Source organism: Rattus rattus, chromosome 4 (genome assembly GCF_011064425.1).
Source record: "Rattus rattus isolate New Zealand chromosome 4, Rrattus_CSIRO_v1, whole genome shotgun sequence".
In the NCBI taxonomy this organism is placed as follows: Eukaryota; Metazoa; Chordata; class Mammalia; order Rodentia; family Muridae; genus Rattus; species Rattus rattus.
This window is the reverse complement of record NC_046157.1, coordinates 4,582,039-4,597,371: the sequence shown is the minus strand read 5'-3', so window position 1 is coordinate 4,597,371 and position 15,333 is coordinate 4,582,039. Positions and strand designations below refer to the sequence as shown.

The following is a 15,333-nucleotide window of genomic DNA, read 5'->3' as shown; positions in this document are numbered from 1 at the left end:
TCTCTGGATGACCTTTCTTTCAGTTGCTGCTCCACTCTTTATCCCTGTATTTACTTCTGTGAGTATTTTGTTCTTAAAGAACCAGCTCCCGGTTTTGTTGATTCTTTGTATAGTTCTTTTTGTTTCTACTTGGTTGATTACAACCCTGAGTTTGATTATTTCCTGCTGTCAATTCCTCTTGTGTGTATTTGCCTCTTTTTGTTCTAGAGCTTTCAGGTGTGATGTCAAGCTGTTTGTATGCTCTCTCCAGTTTCTTTTTGGAGGCACTCAGAGCTATGAGTTTTCCTCTTAGCACTGCTTTCATTGTATGCCATAAGTTTGGGTATGTTGTGCCTTCATTTTCATTAAATTCTAAAAAAGTTTTTAATTTCTTTCTTTATTTCTTTCTTGACCAAGTTATCATTGAGTAGAATCTTGTTCAATTTCCATGTATTATTTCTGTCATTTTTGTTGTTGTTGAAGACCAACCATAATCCATGGTGATCTGAACTTTGTATCTATTGAGGCCTCTTTTGTGACTGATTATATGGTCCGTTTTGGAGAAGGTGCAGAGAAGAAGGTATATTCTTTTGTTTTAGGATGAAGTGCTCTGTGGATATCTGTTAAATCCATTTGGTTCACAACTTCTGTAAGTTTCACTGTGTGTCCTTTTAGTTTCTGTTTCCATGATCTGTCCAGAGTTGTGTGGTGACGTTTCCTACTATCATTGCATGTGGTGCAATGCGTGCCTTGAGCTTTAGTAAGTTTCTTTTAAAAATGTGGGTGCCCTTGCCTTTGGACCATAGATGTTCAGAATTAAGAGTTCATCTTGGCAGACTTTTCTTTTGATGAGTATGAAGTGTCACTCTTTATCCTACTTGATAGCCTTTGGTTGAAAGTCGGTTTCATTTGATATTAGAATGGCTTCTCCAGCCTGTTTCTTAGGACCACTTGCTTTGAAAAAAAAATTTCAAGCCTTTTACTCTGTTTTTGTCACTGAGTTGCGTTTACTGTATATAGCAAAATGCTGGGTCCTCTACAAATTCAGTTAGTTAGTCTATGTTTTTTTATTGGGGAATTGAGTCCATTGATGTTATGAGATATTAAGGAAAAATGATTGTTTCTTCCTATTATTTTGGTTGTTAGAGGTGGAATTATGTTTGTGTGGCTTTTTTCTTTTGGGCTTGTTGAAAGAAGATTACTTTCTTGCTTTTTCTAGAGTGTAGTTTTCCTCCTTGTGTTGAAGTTTGCTCTCTATTATACTTTGTAGGGCTAGATTTGTGTGAAGATATTGTCCATATTTGGGTTTCTCCATCTATGAAAATTGAGAGTTTTGCTGGATACAGTAGCCTGAGCTGGCATTTGTGTTCTCTTGGCATCTGTCCAGGATCTTCTGGCTTTCATAGTCTCTTTTGAGAAGTCTGGTGTAATTCTGTTAGGTCTGCCTTTGTATGTTACTTGACCCCTTTCTCTTACTGCTTTTATTTTATTGTAATTTTTATTGGATATTTTTTCATTTACATTTCAAATGTTATTCCCTTTCCTGGTTTCCTGTCCATAGCTCCCTATCCCTTCCACTTCCCCTTCTTCTATAAGGGTGTTTCCCTCCACATCCATGCCCATTTCATGCCCCCCAACATTCCCTTACACTTGGGGTCTGACATTGGCTTCTTCTTCCTTTGGTGCTCAGCAAGGCCATCCTCTGCTACATATGCAGCTGGAGCCATGGTCAGTCCATGTATAGACTTTAAGTAGTGGGTTAGACCCTGGGAGCTCTGGTTGGTTGGCATTGTTGTTCTTATGGGGTTACTAGTTCCTTTAGCTCTTTCAATCCTTTCTCTAATTCCTCCAACAGGGGTCCTGTACTCTGTTCAATGGCTTGCAGTTAGAATTCGCCTCTGCCTCTGTATTTGACATGCTCTGGCTATGTCTCTCAGGAGAGAGCTATATCTGATTCCTGTCAGCATGCATTTCTTAGCTTCATCAATCTTATCTAGTTTTGGTGGCTGTATATTTATGGGTCACATGTGAGGCAGGCTCTGAATGGCCATTCCTTCAGTCTCTGCTCCAAAGTTTGCCTCCATATTCCCTACTCTGAATATTTTTGTTTCCCCTTTTAAGAAGGACTGAAGCATCTGCACTTTGGTTGTCCTTCTTGAGCTTCACGTGGTCGTCGTCGTCTGCTGCTGCTGCTGCTGCTGCTGCTGCTGCTGCTGCTGCTGCTCCTCCTCCTCCTCCTCCTCTTCTCCCTCCTCCTCCACCTTCTTTTTTTTTTTTTTTGGTTCTTTTTTTTCCGGAGCTGGGGACCGAACCCAGGGCCTTGCGCTTCCTAGGCAAGCACGCTACCACTGAGCTAGATCTCCAACCCCTACCTTCTTTTTTTCCTACCATTTGTAGATTCTGTCTTTTCCTGTTGTGCCAGATTTCCTGGCTGTTTTGTGTCCCCTCCTCCCTTTCTGTATGTAAGCATTAAAATGGTTCTTTTGACCATTTTATTTCCTTAAGAGGTCTAGGGAGCATGGCTGTATTGATTCTCTTTTTATACTTGTCACAATCTGTCCTCTGAGAAATTCATGGCTTCTCTAATCAAGGGTACAGATGACTCACCAGAACTGTAGGATCCTTCAAGAGATATCTCCTAGGCCTGTGGAAACTGGTTGACTTATAAATATGGGCCAACTCTTGATATTTATGCATGTATTAGTATAGGTCTCTATGCAAGGTTATTAAGCACCCAGAGGTCAATTATATCACCATGAAAGAACAATTCTTGCTTTTAAAATGTAGGCATTGCATTCTACTTAGGTAAAGTTTGACAGAGATGTTTTCTTAAAAAAGAAAAAGCATAATGTAAGACTTTGTCTCTTAATTTGAAGCACATTTAGTAGAGAGTAAAACAACTATTTTGATAAAAAAATAAAACCTTTGTACTGTAAGCAAATTAATTACATAAGGAAACCTGGAACTACAGGGCTGGGTTATCTTCCCAATGTGCAGACTCTTGAAATAGCAGAACCTAGAGGATCACCTACAGATGAGGGCAGCAATCTATGAAGGTGAGGCTGCACCATTGGCCAGGGCCTTGTACAGCCCGAAAGCCCATTTTTCCCCCAAACAATAGGGATTTTTTTTTAAAAGACCACATACAGAATCAGAGTGGAAACAATGATTAATTAAGTAACTTCTTGACTAAGACTCTTTAACTATTTACCCCTAAATTTTACACCTAGAATTTACACCTAATTTTATCTAGTTATATTATAAACTAGAAAAAAATTTGGGTTAGCTTGAACGTCACAAGTAACATGTCTATTTATTTATAAGCCAATCTCTACAATGTAAACTATACAGAGAGATAAGCACGTGTAAACACACAACCATGCGTGTTGTGGTTTGGTTCTTTGTTACTGTGATAAGACACTGACCAAGAGCAACTCAGGAAGGAAAGAATTTATTTTGTTTTACAGGCTATAGTGCATCATCATGGGAAACCAAGCCAGGAACTCAAAGCAGAAGCCTGGAACAGAAGCTGAGTCAGAGACTGTGGTGATCACTGCTTACTAGAGAAAGCTGGCTTTCTTTCACCTAGTTTCTTTATATAGTTCAGGCTCGTCTACGGTGGTATGTCACTGCTCACTGTGGGATGGGCCCTCCCACACTGCTTGAGAATCATGAAAATACAGACTTTGCCACCCATAGGTCATAAAGATAGTCCCTCAGTTGAAGGTCTCTCTTTCTAGGTGTTTTAATCATGGAGATTAGCCAGCACAATACACAACAATAGATGTTTTTAAAAATACCAAAGATTTTGTATCACTTGTCCGTTTTAAGATAGTAACCCTAAGTCTAATTCTGCAGTTTTAAAAATATGATTTTTAATGTCGAGTAGAAGACTGGGTTTTAAAGACATGAAGCCTAACCTGGTTACTGATAAGAGTTTATGCCGTGCAGAAGCCAACAGCATTAATTCTTTCTCTCTAGCTTAGATTAGACAAGGTAAGAATCTTGAGAAACTGGTTTTTGAAATACAATAGGACAGGTCGTTAGACAATGACCTTTGTCTCTTAAGGATAAGAGCTGAAATCTATATAAAAATATAAGGTTCTAGTTATTATTGCCTTGGGACTTAATAACTGCCTCTGCCATATATGGGGCAATCAAATCTATTACATCACAGGTGCTATTCTTTATTGTTGGTATGGCAGCTCTTAAATATCCATCATGAGCGGAAATTAACAGAGATAGTCAACAGACATATATGCCCACGATTTTTGCATATGTTAGTGCCTTATGGGAGTTCATATTTAACATTTTATGTTAGGAATATTTCTGAAGTCTTAAGCCTTCAGGTGAGTAGTAGACATTGTTGGGAATTTATTGAAGATTCTAACCCCCATAGTCCTGCATTGCTGCCTGCCTCAGTCCTTCCTGCAAACCTTTCGGGCTCACCAGTGACACGAGCCATGCTCTTTACCATGGATCACATAGCCATCCTTGGTGAGGACCCAGGTAGGCTAGATTCTCTCTTCCCTAATCCATTCTGGTCTCACCAAAATGCAGCCCAAGCTGCACCAAATGAAATATCCTATTTCAGGCTTGTTCCCCTAGAGGCATTTTAGTGCTCCATCCGTCCCGTGATGGTTCTAGAGAGCAACTGAGAAGCTGGGCCTTTTTGTTTGTTTGTTTGTTTTTAGATTTATTTATGTTTATTTCGTGTGTATGTGTGAGTGCCTACAGGTACGTCTGTACACCACATGCATGCAGTGCTCGAGGAGGCTGGGATAGGGCACTGGTTCAGAGCCACAGGCAACTGTGAACCACCATGCCAATTTTGGAGACTAAACCTGGGTCCTCTGGAAGATTAGCCAGTGCTCTTCACCTCTGAGCTATCTCTCCAGTCCCATAGCTTATCCCCCGACTCCCGTCCCCAGTGCCCCATTTTTTTTTTTTTTTCTCACAGCATAGGAAAGGGCTCACCTGAATTCTAATTCCATCCATTTGGACAAGCAGGTTTACCTCTTTATGCTTAAATTCTTTTATCACTTACTTTACAGGATGGAGTGAGTATTGTGCAGCTTTGTAAGGTTAAACATGGAGATGCTCTTAGGCTGGTGCCAAACTCTCTGTTAGCATCTGATCCTCAGCCATAGTTATCCACCGGAAGTCAAGATGAGCCCAGGCCTTAAGCGTGACTTTAGAGAAGCTCCTCTGCCACCAATTGAAATGGTGAACTTTAGTTGACATCCTGGAGTTGAACGTTAGGACTGTGCTTAGTTTAAGGGATAGGGAAAAAAATTCCTGGTTTTAAAGAAGAAAATAGTTCGCTCATAACGTCTCTGTCACTAGGAAGAACGGTCCTGGAATCAGCACAATCTACCGTGGTGACATTCTGCCACCTAGTGGGCAGTGAGAGAAAAGGCACAGTTTTGTCTTCAAATTTTAACCAAAAACATTTATTTTGTTAAGGCTACTTTAAATTCACCGACAGATTTATTTGGTAAATTTTACTCGACATGTTTAGTCAGAATTACACGTTAGAATTATATGATTGTTAAAACTACCTTCCCTAAACCATGCCGAGTTTATGTGGTGTGAGTAATAGTATGTGTGTGTGAAGGTCTGTGGTTCACTTTTCTCATTCCTCTCATGCAACCCCAGTTAACAGTCTACTTGGTCAGCCACAGAGCGTGGAAATGCTTTCAAGACTCAGACAATATTGTTTTTGCCAGCTGCTGGCTTCAGGACAGTCATTCTCCACATATCGTGAGAATGTCCCCGTCCTTTAAAAGTTTGTGTTACCAACACAAACAAACAAAATAAAACAAAACAAAACAAAAACCCCCATAAACCACCAACCATCAACAACAACCTGTAAAGCCTCTCCTCTGCCACATGTGGTGTGTGTGTGTGTGTGTGTGTGTGTGTGTGTGTGTGTGTGTGTATGTTTTAGTTTAAAACCATTTGCTACTTTTATAACTGATTTCTTATCTTGAGTATATATGAGGATGAAGCATGACAAATAAATCTTACCCTAAAATAATATGCTGACACACTGGAAGGACCAGAGCTGCCCCCAAAGAGCTTTGCTTCAGTTTTACTGTGGTGATTACTAGCCACGATTTTCACAAGTATTATTTATTGAATTTCTATAATAAACAGGGATCTCATTCTTCTGAATTATAGCTAATCTTACCAGCATTGTAAAGTAGGAATTATCCTGATTTTAGAGTCCTTTTTTTTTTTTACAAAGAAAATGCATACTCAAAGAGAGTGAATGACATCTCTATGATCACACAGAGAGTGAGTGGCAGCGAGACTCAAACCCAGGTCTGCTGACTTCTAGCACTGAATAGTGGCCGCCCCTCTGCTCACGGTCATGTATCCTGGTGACTAGGAAGAATCCGTCTGAGACTGTGCCTTCGGTGTTGCTAAAGCCTTCGTATCCAAGAGAGGGCAGTAGAACCTGTGTCAGTGAAGCCAGGAGAGGACTAAACATGCAGGTGACTCAAGATTCAGCAAAGGCAGAGTAGGAAGGAGCAGGGGCAGGACAAGGGAGGGACCACTGTGCAGGGGCCAGAACCCACTTAGGATCTTTAACCTGATGATCAATAACTGCTATGGGCTACATGCCTATGTGCTACACCTTTCTCCCTACTTGAACTGCAGGGTGCTCTCCAAGATTCACAGGCTCTGAGAATTCTGGGTTTTCCAGGAGCCATGGTGAGACCAGGTGACTAGAGTATTGTCTCTGTACCAAAATCACTGGGGAGACTGAGGTCCAGAACATTTGGATGTTGGCATGTCGTGACCTCCCTAGCCCCACCCCCTGCATCATGTTTTCAGCTCTATTCTATAGAGTAGAACAGACACTGCGATGGGAAAGGGCAGGATAAGATAGAGGAAATCCTGCCCCATATGTTTTCAGTTTAATTTTGTTGACCTTTTTTATGTGTATACACTAAGTTGGGATAGAATATGTGCACTTCTCAGTGAAAACCTAGTTCTAGATCAGCGTGGGGTCCTACGGATGCCCCATTTGTCCTCACACTCACAGAGGAGCTGGAAGAGCAGTGGAGGCCCCTGGCCTTCCTTACTGAACCAGTCAGTTCCTTTTACTGTCTCTGTCACAAGTGCTGTAGGCAGAGGGAAGTGGGCCCTGAGTCTCAGCAGAGCTCGGGGATCTGTCTTCTTTATAAGTTCAACGTATTTTATTTTTTAGAGTGGACATGGACAAGGTAAGCCTTGGAATAGTTGAGCTAAGTGTCTGACAGCCTTTCTGTTCTTTGCCCCGGGCTTCCCTCTGATGTCTCTACAGAAGGGAGTCGGTAACAGAGAACCAGGCCTCCAGTTTGGGCATCCCTGCCCCCAGGGCTCTGTCTTCTAAACAGTTGGAATTCCTTAGCATTCCTATAATTGCCTGCCAACTCTTCCTTCCTTGGGATGAGAGTCAACAAGGCGGACTTGCACTCTGCCAGCAGGTGACTCTGGTTCCTGGCAGCTCAACATTGTGAACCTTTCTGGATGGTATGGACACCTGAAGACTTTTCAGGAAGACTGTTTTCCTCCATCTTCACTGATGTTCCTGGTACCAGTAGATACCAGTGTAGGACAATCACTTAATTCATGTGGCATTTCCTACAAAGGGCAAACACCCTGATCCAGGTTCCTCTGCTATTATCCATCACCAATTTCCCAAGCATAGATTGGCTATTTATAGCTATAACAAGATCCCAAAACCCAAGTAACTTAAAGCTACAGCAGATGATCACAGTTTTCTGTGGACAGCTAGGTAGTTCTGGGTGTCTTACTAGGGTCCAGGAAAGCTGCGGGCAAGCATTGCAGATCTCTGGAGCTCCACTTCCTCACATCCTGCAGAGTGGCTGGGATTTGTCTTTCGGTTCCTGGGTTACCTCAGCTCCCACCTAACCCAGGGTGCAGAAAGCACTTTAGATTTTCTTTTAAGATTATTTCTTTCATTTTTGAGATTATAATTTAGTTGCATCATTCCTTCTTCTTGTTCCCCCTTCTAAATCCTAAATCCTCCCATATAACGTTCCATACTCTGTTTCAAATTCTTGACCCTGTTTTTAATTAACTGCTATGCATTTATATATATATATATATATATATATATATATATATATATATATATATATATATATATATAACTCAGTCTGTCTGTATACTTGTATATAAGCATTCCAGAGCTGACCATTTGGTATTAGATAGCCAACTGGTTTGTTCTTCCCTGGAAAAGACTGTTTTCTCCTGCTCCCAGCATTTCTTTTTAAAAAATTTTGTTGTTGTTTTTAATATAATTTGCTTTTTCTCCCTTTTATTGGATATTTTTATTTACATTTCAAATGTTATTCCCTTTCCTGGTTTCCAAGAGATAAGCCCCCTATCTAATTTTTTTTTTCCGGAGCTGGGGACAAGCCCCCTATCTAATCCCCTTCCCCTTCTTCTATAAGGGTGTTCCCCTCCCTATCCATCTTCCCCCCCCCCACGTTCTCCTACACTGGGGGTCCAGCTGTGGCAGGACCAAGGGCTTCTCCTTCCGTTGGTGTCCAAGGAGGCCATCCTCTGCCACATATGCAGCTGGAGCCATGGGTCAGTCCATGTATAGTCTTTGGATGGTAGTTTAGTCCCTGGGAGCTCTGGTTGTTGGCATTGTTTTTCTTATGGGGCTGCAAGCCTCTTCAGCTCTTTCAATCCTTTCTCTAATTCCTCCAATGGGGATTCCATTCTCAGTTCAATGGTTGGCTGCTAGCATTCGCCTCTGTATTTGACATGCTCAGGAGACAGCTATATCTGGCTCCTGTCAGCACGCACTTCTTGGTGCGGGCAGAAACCTGAAGGGTCCTGCCCCTGACTGCTCCTAAGTCCCTGTGCCCAGAGGGCTCAGATGGCACTAGGCGGTTTCCTCTTGGGTCAGGGATCTGGGCAGTTAGTAGTTGTCTTTCTGAGCTCTAAGCATTGTCTGCACTTCTGAGAGTCCAGCTCTCTCCCTCTGGGATTTAGGTGCAGGGAACTGTGGGACCAATTCAGTTCAGTTCTGGCTGCAGGCAGAAACCAGCAGGTTCTTGCTGCTGACTCTAAAATTTTGTTTTATTGGATATTCTATGTATTTACATTTCAATGTTATCCAGTGTCTTCCCTCTCCCATCCCCCTCCCCCTGCTTCTATGAAGATGTTCCTGCTCCTACTCACCCACTCCCACCCACCTACTCCCACTTCAATACCATGATATTCTGGGGAATTCAGCCTTCCCAGGACCAAGGGCTTCTTCTCTTATTGATGCTAGACAATGCCATCCTCTGCTACATATGTGGCTGGAGCCATGTTTGTGGCCTGCCTGGACTCACAGCATTTCTTTGCTCTCTGTAGCTCTTTATGTAGGGTTGGCACCTCCTAAGTTTTCCTCTATCTACCTCAACATGTGTATTGTTACAATCTGTGTTCAACTTGTCTTAGCAGTCATGTTGGTGAGACGTTATGGGTGTAGCTTCTGACATTACCAGGAGACACAGTCTCACAGCACATTCCCTGATCAATCTTTCTGTTGTCTTCTACAAAGTTCCTTGAACTTTAGATGCAGTTTTTTAGTTGTATCAGTTGGGACTGGGCTCCACAACTCTACATTCTGGTTTTCTCTATGTCTCCATCTATTGCAAAGAGAAGAGGATGAAAACTATAATCATCTGTGGGTATAAGGACAAATATTTAGAATATACCTAAGTAGTATGTTGCTTTAATAAAGCAGTAGTGGTAGTTTCCCCCCTAAGATCTGTGATTTTAGTAACTCTGAGTAGTTGCCTAGGTTTCTGACACCAGGCACAATTTCCCTCTTGATGAGTGGGTCTTATGTCCAGTTAGAAAGATGTTGGTTATTGCCAAGGACTGTGTACCACTATTGCACCCTTAGGGTATTATGTCATGCTGGTGGTTGTGGTTCATAGGCATCAGAGGACTATTGGTTACTTTTGGTACCATTAGTTCTCAGGGAGGAGGTTTTCTAGTTAGTTCCAGTTCAGGGATCTCTGGGCCTTGTGTCTGAACACTATAGAGTCTTTTTTGGGACAGTCAACCATCCTGGGAGCCCTTTTCGTCTCAGATCAAACAGAGAGAAATGCCATCACACTGAAAGGTTGTGTGGAAGTTAGAGATAGTGAGGCTGTTAACCTGAGACAACATTGCTTGCTACACTCTGCTGTTGGAAGAGGGACCAACCAACCTCCTCCCACGGGCCCAATTCCTTACTTGGCTCCCCAAGGAAGCTGCTTATACAGGTATCTTCTCACCATGAAAGCCTGCAGAGTTGGTGAAGAAGCAGAAACTCTGGAAAAGGAGAATACTCTGAATGACACTTTCTTCTTGCCTTTCTCATGTCCTCTCTTGTTTCCTGCATTCACCACAGGCCCCTCTCTCCTCAGTATCTGTTCTTCTCTTTTCAGGATTCTCCCCCCATTAACACCTGACCCAATTAGAAGGCTGACTTTTACATGTAGCCTAGCACCACCTTGACGACAGTGTTGGGTTCTGGTCAGAACTAAGGATTCCTGATGGGAAGAAACTCCAGTGTCAAACAAGGGGCATTACCCAGTAGGCCTTGTCTGGGACAAGGCATTCCTCCATTGCTACTATAAGAGTTCACTCTTCTCTGCATATCTCATTTAGTGGATCTTTTTCAGTTGAATAATAGGTGAGAAACAGAATTTTAAAGTAGCTTCAGGCTTTGTAGCCCAACAATGGCTGTCTATAGACAGAAAGATCAATAATCCAATAGTTGTTCAGTTCCAATAGACTCCAGTCTACTAGACTTAGAAGAAATAAGCCTAGCGAGACTAATCTCAGACTTCAGACTATCTGAATTTTAGGAAAGTAAGTTGTCTCATCCATGGTACTTCATTGTAACAATCTAGAAAACTAATACAGTCACAGTCTTGGTCAGAAAAGAAGTCTCAAAAATTGTAAGATTTAAGTTCTAGAATTGTTTTTAACCATAAAGTTAAATTAGAAGTCAATTTAAGATATCAGCAAAATTTCTATATATTTACAAATTAAATAATACATATATAGAACTGATTAAAATAGAAAAATACATTTACTCCCAAAACTTCTTTAACTCTGCTGTAGCCTCTTTCATAAATATTCTGTAGTATGCACGCACGCACACACACACACACACACACACACACACACACACACACACACACACACACACTCCAAAGTGAGGAAACTATGAACATCACACTGGCAAGCCTTGCACAGAGAGTGTTCTAGAACTACTCCACAACTTTGTGCATGAGAAACTGGCTGGCAAGAGTTTACAGAAATGGCCTAAAGCTATTACACAAAGAGGGGATCCATCTCATAAGAGAAGGAGCTCCCCCAGATCAAATAATTTCTGTTGCCCTTCACCTTAACCAGCCCCCGCCCACACCTTCACCTCTTCCAAACACTCCAGGAAGAGGTAAGTGTTTCCTTTCCCACTATGAGTGTCTGTGGTTTCCTCATGGTGCAGTGCAATGCTTAGCTTTATTAGCTACCTCCAACGATGTGAAGTCAGTTTCTCTGCCACAAGTGGGTGAGCTTGATGTTCCTTGGTGTTCTGTGGATCTGCTCTGAAATTGATTCCATTCTTACAGTTCAGAAGACCCAAGCACACAACAGCAGTAACTAACCTCACCTGTCATGCCTGGGCAGACCTCTGCAGTACCTGTACTCCTGTGTCTGGCTGGTAAGTGAGGTGGCCATTCTTTATCTAGTTCTCTTAAATCTAAATGCACTCGTGTGTCCTGGACCAAAGGTGAGGCAGGGCTGGGTATAGGGCTGACAATGTGGTTTCTTCTACTACAGGTATGTAGTGTGAGAATATTTAAACTCTGTTATCTTATGTAGGTAGAGCACATCTTCTACTGTTTCCAAGGCCTTTATGGTTTGAGTAGGATTTCTGTGAGTTAGAGTAAGTATCAATCCCAGAAGACATTGCCTATGGCACCCATATAAGTGGGGACGCCATATCATTGTGAGTTTATAAAAATTCCTTTGGTTTAATAGAACTAGGCCAGGGCTTAGGAATTGGAGCTATTGCTGGTTGCATACTTCATTCTCTGTTTTTCTAAAATGTTGTTTATTTTGTATAAAGAGTGACACGTAAAGATATATCAAAAGTCATCTGACCAGTTACACCATTTCACAAAGATGTAAAGTGAAGCATCAAAAATGCTATTAAAATAGTGCTGTTGAACATCAACTCAGAGAGGTAGCCTGGGAAGCCAAGCTTAAAATGGCTGTGTAAGTACTGACTCTTACTAGAGTATTCTATACGTAAGATAATGAGTTCTACCGGGTTCTTGTTCTATTCTGCTAGCAAGTACAGCAGCAAATTTCTAGTTCCTTCTAGAACTACTGAATTGAGCTTATGAGACGCTGGACAGTCTACAGTGCACTGCTTACATAACGTGGAGGACACGGTGGCCTCAGTTGCTGCATGAATGCTATGGAAGCTGTGTGGTTGTGACAGCTGCCTCAATCCAAGTAGTTTTTGTTTGTGCCATGCTTTCAGAATCATAATTCCATGCTCTTAGAAGTACAGAAAAGAAATGACTTAATTTGGGAGTGTAGTACAATGGTAGTGTTAGCTTAGCATTGGATCCACTCGATAGCACTATGGGAAGAGCTTCCCACAACTTAATGTTTTAAGCTATAAGAAAAAGTAAAAATTGCTGCCTATGCATACTCTCATGCCTCTAGAAGCAAAAGTAGGAGCGAAGGTTCTTTACTACAATAAACACAGGTTCAGCTTATAATTAAACTGTCATTGCTAAGGAAGATGAGGCATCACTTTGAATATTTATGTGTGTGTTTAATACATTAGTAAGTATTTTGTCTCTGTTATTACAATTTCATGTTCTTTTCTAAGTGTTACACTAAACACACACATTTGTTTATTTATGTGTATCTATTATTGGCTAGTACTTACACATGAGGGTTGAAAATTTTCTTCTGAGATTAGGTGACATCATTTTTTCATTTTTTATTACATTTTCATCATTTAAAACAATGTTAAACTTAAACATGTTTTGATTATATTCCTTCTGTCTCTCAAGACATTCCAGAATCTTTCCCTCTCCCTATCCATACAATTTTAAGTCCTTAAAAAATCTAACAAAAACCCAGTACAACCACCTCCAATCAAGGAAACAAAGTAAAACCTCACCCCAAAGCCCCCAAATGATAAAAAACCAACAACAAAACCCCCACTAAACTGTAACCAAATATAAGTACACTAAAAAACTGTGGAATGCGTATGTTGGTCAATTACTCCTGAACATAAGGACTATCCTAAAATGGTTGAAATACTCAGTGTCACTCATTTGGAGAAAACTGACTTTCCCTTTCCCAGAAGGTATAAGTAATAATATAGTTGTTAACCTGTACCATAGAGGCCAGCTTTTCACAAACAAACAAAAACAAATAAACAAATAAATAAAAACAAAATATAATTAAAGCAGAAACTGTCACAGTGAAGTTGGTCAAGACTAACCAATGAAGAGAAAGAGCACAAGAGAAGGCACAAGAACTAAAGACCCACTTGTTCTCATAGTCAGAAATTCAATAAGATCACTAAACTGGATCCACAATGTACATGCAAAGGACATGATACAGACTCACGCAGGTCCTATGTATCCTGCTTCGGTCTGTGAGTTCACACGAGCTTTGCTCATGCTGATTTAGAGGGCCTTGTTTGCTTGGTGTCCTCCATTCTCTCTGGCCTATACTCTTTTCACTTCCTCTTCCACAGGGTTCCTTGAGCCCTGAGGGGAGGGATTCGATAGAGACATCCAATTTAGGACTGAATCTTCCAAGCTTCCTCACCCTTTACACATCATATGGATGTGGGTTTCTGCATTATTTTCATCTGCTGCTGGAAGTTTTTCTGATGATGACTGAGCAGGCCAATGATCTATGAATATATCACAGTGTCACCGGAATCATTTTATTACTACATTTTCTATTTTAGAACAATAGTAATTGCTTTTACTAGGTTTTTGTGCTGTCTAATACCTTGTTCTTGGTCACTCAAGCAATGTTCCATCTCATGGAGTGAGCAGTAAGTCAAAAAAGATGTTGGTTTATTCATTCCATATTCAAGTTTTGGGCCATCATTTTCCTAGCATGTATTACAGAGAGGACAGCATTGTTGATCTAAGGATTGTGACTGGGTTGGTGTTTATGTTTCTATTTTAGTTTACTGGGCAGGGTAGTGTGATATACAAATGATGCTGGTCCATAGGGGTGAAAGATCTACGTATGCACTAGTTGGACTTCTGTGTGTTCAGTATGTTATGTTGATTTTATCTTCAGGAATGGGGATTGTTTGGAATTTCCCATTTGCCTTCATATATGTGTTTGATTTTGGAAGTTTTTATTTTCATCTTACCCCTTGGGAATTTTAACTGTCTCTCCCCAAATTCCCTCTCCTCACATGATCCTCCTCTTCCAGCCCTCTCTCACCCATTTATCTCACCCATCCAACTATTTATTCTACTTTTCTTCCCAAATAATATTTATCTATTATATTTAGTTCCTTGCTCCTTGCTCTATACCTATCCTTTATGGTTCTGTCGTTTGTAGTTTGGTTATCCCTGACTTAACAACTAATATCTACATATAAGCAAATAATACCACATTTTCCTTTCTGGGCATGGGATACCTTACTCAGGATGATATTTTTTAAGTTCTACCCATTTACCTGTGAATTTCATGACTTCATGTTTTAAAAATGGCTGGATAATACTCTTTTTTTTGGTAAATGTACCATATTTTCTTTATCCATTTTTTTTTTGGTTGGGAAAAATCTATGTTGTTTTTAATTTCTAGCTATTATGAATAAAGCAGCAATGAACATTGTTTTGCAAGTATCTCTGTGGTAGGATGAAGAAAAAATACCTTTGGCTTAAAGCCTCCATGTAATAAATTTTCACTAACTGCGAAGTTTTAAGGGTAAGGAATGTAACTCAGTAGTACAGTGCTTGGCCACCATATGCAAAGTCTTGAGTTTGATCTTTAGTAACAAAAGTGCCAAAAAGCCTTGCTGTTACCTATTAATAGAAAATAACTAACCACTTAAAATGTATTGAATGGAAGAAGGAGACCTAAAAGTACTTATATACTATACTGACAATTATGAACCTGAGGATTTCATAAATACCAGTAGAACCCTGTCCTCTTTTCTCAAGTTTCATCCCAGAACCTAGCATCTACAGTTCCTATCACTGTCTGAATAAATACAGTGTAACAAATGCAGTTTGAATGTACAGAGCTGATTTCCAACATATCTCATTGAAG

At 40.7% G+C, this 15,333-nt stretch overlaps 1 protein-coding gene across 1 annotated transcript in view; it reads left to right on the top strand.

The window, feature by feature from the left end:
- Positions 1-11,577: 11,577 nt before the first annotated feature.
- Lamp3 (lysosomal associated membrane protein 3) overlaps positions 11,578-15,333 on the top strand; it is a 32,343-nt gene continuing 28,587 nt past the window's right edge. Inside the window, exon 1 of the mRNA XM_032899217.1 lies at positions 11,578-11,719. Coding sequence (XP_032755108.1) covers positions 11,674-11,719 — 46 coding nt within the window. The 5' untranslated portion in view covers positions 11,578-11,673. The remainder of the gene's footprint in view (positions 11,720-15,333) is intronic.